Source organism: Neodiprion virginianus, chromosome 1 (genome assembly GCF_021901495.1).
Source record: "Neodiprion virginianus isolate iyNeoVirg1 chromosome 1, iyNeoVirg1.1, whole genome shotgun sequence".
Classification (NCBI taxonomy): domain Eukaryota; kingdom Metazoa; phylum Arthropoda; class Insecta; order Hymenoptera; family Diprionidae; genus Neodiprion; species Neodiprion virginianus.
Window position 1 is genome coordinate 30,998,060 of NC_060877.1, and position 10,151 is coordinate 31,008,210.

Consider the following 10,151-nt stretch of genomic DNA (forward strand, 5'->3'; position numbering starts at 1 on the left):
TATTTATAAAGCCTCGTGGGCATACCGTGTCCTTTGCACGAGTCATCGCTCCTTTACGATTTCGAAGAAGCTAGAACTTACCTAGGACCGAAGGACGTGATTTGTGAAGGAAAATTTTACTCACGATCCTTCTAGGATGCGGGTGAGCCAACGAGTTTTTCTCTGTTTGTTTCCCTTCCTTACTTTTTTCGTGCTAACGAGAAGAGGTGTTGCGGGTGATTACAACTTGAACGGCACAGTTTCTCTGAACCATAAATTCCGCAAAAAAAAAAACCTGGAGTTTATTTTAAGATTTGTAATAATAAATGTATTAACGATTCAAACGAAAATATTGGTATCAAAATTATGAACTGAATAACGATAAAGAGAACGGAAAATTAACAGCCTAGCCCCTAAAGTAAGGATATAAAACGCGTGTAAAATTAAATTGGAATGAAGGGGCTATAATAGCAAATTTAGCAAATTTTATTTAAATTTATCTTATATCTATAAGAACGGTTTGAACGTAGTAAACGATTCCGATCGGTATGACATATGAATGGGTGCTAAAGTTTTGGTGAAAAAAAAAAGAAAAGAAAAAACTGGTATGAATTTGTACAACAATTCACGTATAGATATAATTTGGAAACTTTATTGATTTTCATCGGAGAATATTAATAATGTACATGCCGGCGAAATGAGAAGGTCGGCTGCGGGGTGGATAGTCCGCAATCTCGTTGATCACTCGGTAAACACGAGAGAGGGCGGATAAATAACAATCTATAGGGGGAAAGGAGCGAGATTGGGAAATATTAGTGACGAGCAGGTACATGCGGCTGGTACATCGGGCCGCATTTATGGGAGATAAATAGCGATATCTGTTGGGCACGGGCGATTAGGCTGTATATCCATCCTTAGGTACCCACGCTCGGTGCGGGTAGAGCGGCGTACGTACCCTCTAATCCTCCCCGGTGTAAGAATCTACTTTGCCGGCGTCGTCGGAAGGGCCGTGAATCGGGCCGAGTTATCGGGAGCGGCGACGACGGCTGCAGGGAAGAGGGGTTTCCATGACGACGCCGTCGGCCGTCGGCCGTCGACACTGGACCAGAGACGCAAGCGCCGCGACGCGGCTCGACGGTGGCGCTTCGGAGTGCCTCCGGAGAGGCAGACACTGCGGTGAGGACGCCGCCCGTCGTGCCTCACCTCCTGGTGCAGTTGTCTCGCGTCGTGTCGCGTGCAGTCCGTCTCGTTGTCCCGGGAAAGGAGTGCAGCTCGCGAGTGCCGACGATGACGGGCATAGCACCGGGTTCGGACAGGTAGTGATCGCCTCTCGACGGACGGCCGTCGCGTCGAGCCGACGACGCGAGGATCCTCGAGCCATCGGCTTCACGTACACACACACTCGATCGATATCGCCCCACGGGCGAGGCAGCCACGCGGTATGTCGGGGACCCCGAGGCCCGGGCCCTTAGGGACGCGGGGTCACCCTGGGCCCGTCACGCGGCACCAGGAAATCGCCATGAACCCCCGCGCTCTCGCGGTTTCCGGCAACGCCACCGCCCTGCCGCCGCCGACGACGACGACGACGATGACGACGACGACGACGCTCCTGCCGCCGTCTTCCACTCTCCCGAGGCCGAGTCCCACCGGCACCCTTCATCCCCAGGTCAGGCACCCCGCCGCCCCCTCCGCCACCCCCTACTTTAATTACGGTCAATTACCCGAGGCGCTCCTCGACCCCGCGGATCCGTCTCTCTTTACGTCTCGCGCCTTTCCATCTCGGCGATTTGCCTACCAAAGTTTAAGGCCCCGTGTCCTCGCACCCTCTCAAAGAGTGGGCGAGAAAATATCTACCTACACGGGGCGAAAGGGGTGCAGCTTAATAAGACCCGACGCCTTAAGTTACTGCCTGGTTAATCTGACTCTGAGCACTTCGCACACGTACTAACTTTAATAATTAAATTCAAGATGTATGATGTAGCTGCTCTCCGATTTAATTATCGCGCGTCTGCGGGAGCTTGCGGTTCTTAGGAAAATTAATATCGTGTATTTCTTTTTCTTTGTTTTTTCACCACAAAATTAAATGCACCGGGTATACGCAGATATATACTTATTTCACGAAAACCACGATTTACTTGACGTACCTCGAATAACAAAGCCCACGGGCGCTTTTGTCTCTGGATTCAGCCATTTACCTGCGACTCAGCTTCTGATCTCCGTCTATCATGCGGTTGACAGAATCGCCGCGGGCATTCACTGATTACTTTAATCCGCAGACGCGGCGTGCATGTCCGATACCTACCGCGCCATTCACCCTAGAGCTTTAATGCCTTTACGTGAGATCGCTGCATCACCGCTCTGCAATGGGTATTATGCGCAAGTTTCAAACCGATTATACGCCGGCCCGTGGAGTCTGTGTGCCTGCAGGCTTCTTTAATTACCATATGTTCAAATACAATCACCCTTTGAATGCAGAGGAGCGCGATATGCGTGACAATAGAACCAATGTAGCTTCGATTAATAGAACTCTCGCCACTTATTACCCGTGGTTCACATTTGTCCTCTTAAATAGCTTCAGCTTCAATTTGCAGATAAATAAGCGCGTCGTAATGGGAAATAATTGACATCAATTTCTTCTAGTCAAACGAAGTTAACTACTTACTTAATACCACGGTAGTTGAAAAAATTTCAGCAACATTGTCAAGGAAAACCATTTGACCACATTATTTCTTTGAAGCTTTACATTCGTCTCCGATCTATTATTTTTTTCTCCACTTTCGCTGAAGGAATTTGTGTATTTTTTCAATGGTGAATTTTGTCAAGAATCGGACGAGTAACTAAGGGCGACTTTCACGAGATCCAATTCTGTTTTGAAATCGAAGCTCTTGGAAATCTGATACAAATATTCTCCGATAACACTATCGAATCATTTACAGGAAGACCAAATTTACCCACGCACAGTGAAATACCATGAATTTCTTATTTCTTTTTGGTAAATATGGTAAATCTTTTCTATAAAGAATGTTAATTCTAATATAATATTGCACTGTGGGCTAATCAGTACGTTATTTGGAAATGCTTTCAATTTGCGGTGTAATTCGTCGACTCAAAGAAAGTACAAAGGGTTGGAAAGAGGAAAATCTTACTTGGGGTGAGACGAACGACAGATTAGGATTTAGAGACTGCGAGAAAAACTATGCTGACTATTCACGCAACATATTTCATTCAGTACCCCTTGACACGACAGCTTTTATCTCAGCTGCCTGAAATCATAAAAACCAAGGTTCGGAGATCTGCCTTATCCTCGATTAGGCTTTAAACGACCAGCAAGCCGGCGCAATAAGACGGCGTCGTTAAAAGATTAATTTCAGCCAAACAAGTCGTTTGCGAGAATAGTCAAGACACTTGCCTCGTAAATGTAACATCCACCCTCCCCGTCAACAAATGAATGACGAAAAATAGTAATTTGAATCGCGGCGGTGGGCCTGTAGGTGGACGTCTCGACGCAGGCCGACCTCCACGGCGTCGGAGGGCTGCACGGGGATTGGGGAGAGCGTCGGGCGACGCCGCTTTATTCACGTGAGGACATCAAGGAGCAATACTGCATAACGAATCGGCAGTTGGATGCCGTCGAGAGGTCCGGGGGCGGGATATTCGGGTGCCTCTCTTCGCGGGGCCCGTCGCCTTGCGCCTCGGCGAGGACGTCCCTTCTATCGGCTTGCGTCCGGGGGGCTCCGAGCGAGGAGAACCTCTTCGACGCGCCGTACCCGAGGACGTTTTACCATCAGCCCCATCCGGGGCAGGCGAGGGGCCAGCAGGGCAGGTACGATACGGACGAGGAGGACTACCCGGACAATTCCTACTTCCGCCGACGACCGACTTCCTTTTGCACGACTCCTGACCCTAAAAGGTAAGCGACGAAGCGTTTCCCGAGGAGTTTAAACCTCCCTTAGCGTCGTCACGCTGTGGCAGGCCTCCGGTGTCCCATGGTTAAAACGATGTGTTGCAACGACTCCCGACGCCCTCGCGAAATACGGTCGTTTAGGAGGCCCCTGCGCAAGAGTTAACGTTCGTTGAGTCGCTACCAAATGGCGATTGAAACGGTCATTATACTCTGCGGACTCGACGCGTCTCGATTTCGTAAACAACCCGCATTTTCCCGAGAGTCCCCTTTCTATTCATCGATCGAAAAATTGTTTCCAACTACGGAGACGCGACGCTTGCTAACCGGACGAATTTATCATTCCTGATGGCATGCGGCTACGCTCTCCCTCAATGGAATGCTCCAGTTTTTGCTGAAAATTATTTCTCAATTCGGCGGACACTGCGGCCACTCATAGCACATTTGCATGAACCTCACGCCGCGCTGTGAACGGGCAATAAATCATAGCCAGTATCGTACCTACAGATCATTCAGACTGCAACAGCAGCGCAGCTCAAAAAGCACCGCCGTGCATCGGCAGAGTGGGTACAGCCTGCAATTACAGCGAAAGTTGGCACTCACTCGACGTTCGTATTTATGCCCAGATTCTCGCAGCCGCAATAAATTTATCGAGTGCTCTGCATTTTCACCCTGCATCCCTTTAACGCCAGTTTTATACACCAACTTGTAGCTCTATTTGGCAACTCGCATCGCTGGCTGTCGCGCATGCCGATCACATCCCTGCCCAGTGTTCGTTTATAATTTGTCTTACAATGAATGGCGGTAAAGGTCCACGGTTGACCTTGATATGAAATTTCGTCCAAAGTGAGGCCTCGATATCTTTGCGTCTTGGTGTGAGATCGAGGTCACGTAGCGGTTTCGGAAACGGACCTCATCGCGAGTTTGGCCGTGATGCTAGAGAAGAGAATGTCCCGGTTATAATGCGGTCTCGCCGAATCACATTCGTATGCAGGTTTATACCCACGCTCGATTCTTTACACACGAGCAGCCGCCACGTCGATGTGTATTATAGGCAGCATTAGCATCTGTGGGATTGAAGAGCCGCTTCTGTTGGGTATGTGCTTTGGAATCAAGCAAAGATGTTTACTTCCACGGAGCTTTTATTCCCTGAGTCTAAAGAGGAATTGGGTAAAAGCTGAGTGAGGTTGCTGGGTATTTTCTCGGCAAGCAACGTACGCGGGTTAACCGTATACCTAAGCTACGTCTACTCTTAACTAGAATTTAACGCTAGCACCAACCACGTCCCAGTGCTCCCTTAGCTTCCAATAAACTTAACCAAGACTTATTGCTCCGAGTGATTGGAGTATCGGATGAGGGCGAAGCGTCGGGAGGTCAGGACGGGTCGTAACTCCATCTCTACATCCGAAAGATGCTGTAATGCCACACTGGGAAGGCTGAGCTACACCACGAAGGGTGAAGCTACCTGTTGGACGCGTGTGCTCACAATTAGTTTTAATTATTAATTACGCGAGTCGAGAGTCCTGCACTTCCCGCGGTGTCCGCGAGTCGTGCCCTACATACCAATGTCGCGGGTCAAGTGACCGGGGACTAATTTTAAGAATGTCCATGTATCGGATCGGATCCATGGGGATGAATTGCGATCAATTATTGAAGGTACACGTGGGTACCCGAGGACGAGGAGTCGACGCGACTGGAGGGTCCTCGACCCGTCTTACCGCCCACTCTTACCGCGCCAACTTCGATCAACCCTCGCCCCGCACCCCAGCAGCCACCACGACCGAAGCACGTCAGCTTCGCGAGGTCCCATACTCTGACGTCTTTCGAGGTACCACGATCCAGAAGCCCCCCGAGGTCTCACGAACGTCTCATTGACTCTCAGCCGACTATGCAAGGATCCCTTTCCGCCGTGCTACCCTTGACGCACACCTACGCTAACTCTGGAGACCCTCGTGTTCTGGTACTCGGTAAGTCAAGGACCAATGGCTTTGGTTGGTAGTTCGATAAAAGCGGAACAAGAAACAGTACAAAAAAAAAAGTGGCACAATTTCATCGTTTTTTTGCCTGTTCTTTCACGAACCGCGTAAGAAGTCACTTTTTTTGCGACTCTGCATTGTTTGGTGGGCGTTAGTGTCGCTCGGGGGGTGATCTTAATCTAACCGTTTTTGTTGCCCCTTGAAAGAAAAACCACCGAAACGTGGAGTAATGAAGACTCAGGCCACACAGACTGAAGTTCCTCAGGGTCTACGAGGGCGAGTGGCTCCCATAACACTTAGCCCAAGGACGATTCATCGGGTGAAGATGGTCTCTCAGGGTGCTCAGACGAACGGAATTCTGAATGGACGTAAACTGACAAAGAGCTACTCGGAGGCCGGTCAGTTAGGAACGCCCTTGGGAGCAACTTCACCCGGCGGTACTCCCATCAATGGCAACACAGATGTCGAGCATGAACCTCTCCAAAGGACGCAGTCGGAGGAACCTCCGAGGTCACCGTTTTTGGTCAACACTCCACCGACTTCTCTGACGCCGATCCCTCGCCCCTTGACAGACGACCGGGTGAACGGAGAATCGGACAACGCGATGGAACAGGTGAGGAACCGAATGATAGTTTTCATTTTGACCCACCAACCCTAAGACTGAACATCTTCCGATTTCTGGACTTTAGGCTGATCAGAGACTCGTTGACTCCGACAACGAGGAAATTTTGATCGACTTTAAACCGGCCCCAATTTCCCCTCGCACCCGGAGCAGCCTCAGTCAAACGCCGCGGCCATGCAGGAGGATAGTGCCGCTGCAAAAGACCCTTTCCGACGGTGAGATCCAGGTTGAACGGCGAGAGCTGATAGGGGAGACGAGCGAGCCAAGCTACCCCCACACGTGTAGAAGAAATCATCACGATCCTTGGAGCAAGTCAACTCGAACTCCCATCCTGTTTTCATCAACCCCCGACGACCTTGCACTTTTGAGGGCAACACCACCTGGAGAAGAAAATCACGATGAGGTACTTGTGTTGCTCAGAAAGTCGGCGAAGCGTTGCGCAGTGTGTTAAACACTTTTGTTTCAGGAATTTCACGAGAATTTAATCAAACGAGGGCTCTTCCGAAAGAGGAGCGTGTCTCTTGAGGATGGAGTTCAAAATCTAGGTACAGGGCCAACGGTCACGGGTGAGCCCATACTACCCAGATCACTTCCCACTTCACCTACGACACCCACTTTGGTATCAGGTCTGTAAATATACTTGCGTTTTCATACTTTGAAAACCCGACTCTGATTAGACGCAGCTTGTCTTTGAGGACAGGCCAGACTTGGGGGACACGGTGATGTCTCCATATTATATAAGCTTCTTAGGTGGAGCAATAAGCGCTCCAGCCAGGCTTTAATATCCGAGAAAATTTATTATTAGACTAATTGTAAATAAACTCCGCTCCTCTCCCCGTGCATGATGATGAATAGCATTTCAAGCACAACTGGAGATTAATGTCAGGTCGTAAATAAACTTGATGCCGAGTCATCTTCGATCTGGGTCCAAACAAATCATAATTTTTGTATTACTCTCAAAATACGCGTTTCTATGGTTACGAAATAAACCAACTGATCGGATTGCTTTTTGCACATTCTAAACACTGTAACTGACAGTTTTTGAGTCGTTGTTCGGGTCCAATTTGCTTCGGTATACTCCATCAACGCTCAGAAATTTCTGTGCAATCATCCGAGTAATCAACTGTAACTGCTTTATCGCAATATTTCAGGACCTCAGAGGGCGGTGCAAAGTCCCGGTAGCGTGTCATCGAACCGACACCTCCTTCATGCGAAACTACCAGTCGGCGTAATGGGTTCGCCATTTGCGTCGAGTGACTCTTTGGCGAACGATGTAACCAGAGACCACAGTGACGGTATATGGAACGAATCTCAGGCTACAGTGTTGCAGGCTGACTCTTTGGCCCTTCTTACGCCTTCCTCCAGAAGAAGACACCTTTTGATCCTCCAACACCAACAACGATCTTCCATGGACACCGAGGCGCTGGACGCCGAAGATGAAATGGAAGTGGGCCCACCAAGTCCCAGGATTCGTTTAGAACCAGCCACCCCAGTCAGCCCCGTCCCAAGGTGTGTGACATCAGCCTGCAATGCAACAAGATGTAAGAGCCAAAGGGTGACGAGACTTACAAGGTTCTTTTTGTTCGTTAGCATCGATAATTTCCCGTCGTCCACACGGAACGGCAGACCACGAAGCGGTCTTCGAAGACGAAGTCCGATACCACCACCCTTGTCTCAACCGCAGTCCCAGTCATCCAGTGAATTCGGACTGAGTCTGGTCAGGACGGACTCGGGACGAACGAATACAGACGTCTCGGAGACGTCAACGACTGAAGATTATGTGACGGCAAACACTTCTACGGGGACATGTACGACGACGGGAAACTCTGGGACCACAAGTTCCCGGTCTCGACACCCTCAGCTTCACTCCGGTGCGGCACCGTCAGCACCAGCCTCAGCTACGGCCACTGCGGCCGATGGGAGTTCCTTCGAGAGCGCTAGTTCCATTTACAGTCTAGCGCGAAGTGAGGTAAGAGAAACCCTGATAAGCTATTCGATCAGGTGTCGGGGTGGTTCGATCGGGCGGGCCCTCTACTTTTATGGACATTTTATAGGAGTTTCTATTCCGGGTGTATAGGAGATAGCGAAGGGGCAAGATACTTCGCTCGTAAAGTCTTGAATCTTATTTACGAACACAGAAGGCGGGCTCTTCATCAATACTTTGTCTCGATCCTAAACTTTTTTCCAATAAAATTCTCACCCTCCGCTTTCCGCGAGCGTGCTAAAAATATACAAAACTTTTTTTCGCTTCGATAAGCTTTCTCCGATAAAAGTATATCGGGTGAGAATCATTATATCTGTTTCAGGCCGTCGTCGAAGAGCCTTGCAGTCCACCGGCTATCATCGAAGAATCCGAAGCTTCTCCCGGAATCGAACCGCCCCCATCTCCGGCTAGATCGACGTCGAGCAGTAGCTCCGGTAGCTACGATCTCGAGGACGCGATGCCGGAACCTCTTCAAGATTCTTACCCAACTGCACCTCTCAGTGGTGCTGCCTCTGAAACTGAACCAGACCACGATGTAAGAGAAGCACTACGTGATGATCGAAAATCACTTTTTCTGACTTTTTTATAGTCGTCACACCTAGCCAACTTTTTTCACGATGGTTTTATCTGTACAGGAAGAGCACCGATCCAGTTCTGGCGGTTACGCAGAGTCACCACCAGATACTCACCTGTGGTCGGAAGAGGAGAGACGTAGACGCCGAAAAACGTTCACCTTGGACTTTCAGCCAGGCACTGAGGTGGAAAATGGACGCGTCGACGGATATTTGGAGAATCGGGACGTGAGTCCGACTCCAAGTCACAGGCACAGACTGAGAGGCAAACCGCTGAACACGCGAAGTCCTCACCGGAACAATAAGAGGAGGGATTCGGCTCAGCAGCAGCAGATCATCAGAAGCCCACAGAAAGACGACTGGCGAGAACCACTCGAAGACGGAACCCACGTCCCTACGTCGGATGATTCGAGCTGTAGCCATCGTCACCACCTTCATCATCATCATCACCATCATCATAGGGAAAGTATCGAAGGAGGAAGACACAGGAGAATGCGGGAGAGTCCGAGAAGAAAAACGGGAGGCTATATTTCGTCGCGACGAAAAAGCAACGAGGTAAATCATTTTCACGAGAACACTCACCTTCATGCAATTGATTTTCAATTTCAATTCAGGACAAAAACGCCGCGTTGACAGGAAGTCTTCCCAGAAGAAGATCCAGGCCCGTGGAGGAGATTTGTTCGAGTCGACTGAGTCCTGGTGGACACTATCAACGAAGTCCTGGGCACAACGGACACGCGACGATAATCGTGAAGTCGCCGAGTCCAGAAGCGCGACTAAAGGCACTGTCAGCCGAGTCCCTGAGGTCAGTTAGTCCCGGAAGTGACAGCGTCTTTTACAGCGAAGGTGCGGACCACTCGTCCTGCGTTACTGCTAGTTTAGAACCTCTGGACGCACCGCATTGTCACCATTGTGGTCGTGAGGTAATTCTGCAAAAATTAAATATCGCCACGTAGGTATTGTGTATCCCTATAAAAACTATCTCGGCTTAGCGTGAACTTTTGTGGTCTGCGATTCTCTTGAGCTGAATATTCGAAATAAATAAACTTTTAACGGAGACATACATAGCAGAGCAAGTTATACGTCGACAGCTCCATTATCGACTTCCGGCTTTTCG

The 10,151-nt window shown here is 49.6% G+C and overlaps 1 protein-coding gene across 1 annotated transcript; it reads left to right on the forward strand.

Annotated features, from left to right (window-relative positions):
- Positions 1 to 1,122: 1,122 nt before the first annotated feature.
- On the forward strand, positions 1,123 to 9,667 carry LOC124310274 (uncharacterized). The gene is made up of 10 exons (XM_046774086.1): positions 1,123 to 1,645; positions 3,471 to 3,889; positions 5,537 to 5,847; positions 6,063 to 6,469; positions 6,546 to 6,881; positions 6,945 to 7,104; positions 7,630 to 7,987; positions 8,069 to 8,447; positions 8,785 to 8,997; positions 9,098 to 9,667. The coding sequence occupies exons 1-10, from the start codon at positions 1,421 to 1,423 to the stop codon at positions 9,665 to 9,667; spliced, it is 3,378 nt and encodes a 1,125-aa protein (XP_046630042.1). The 5' UTR covers positions 1,123 to 1,420.
- Positions 9,668 to 10,151: the final 484 nt, after the last annotated feature.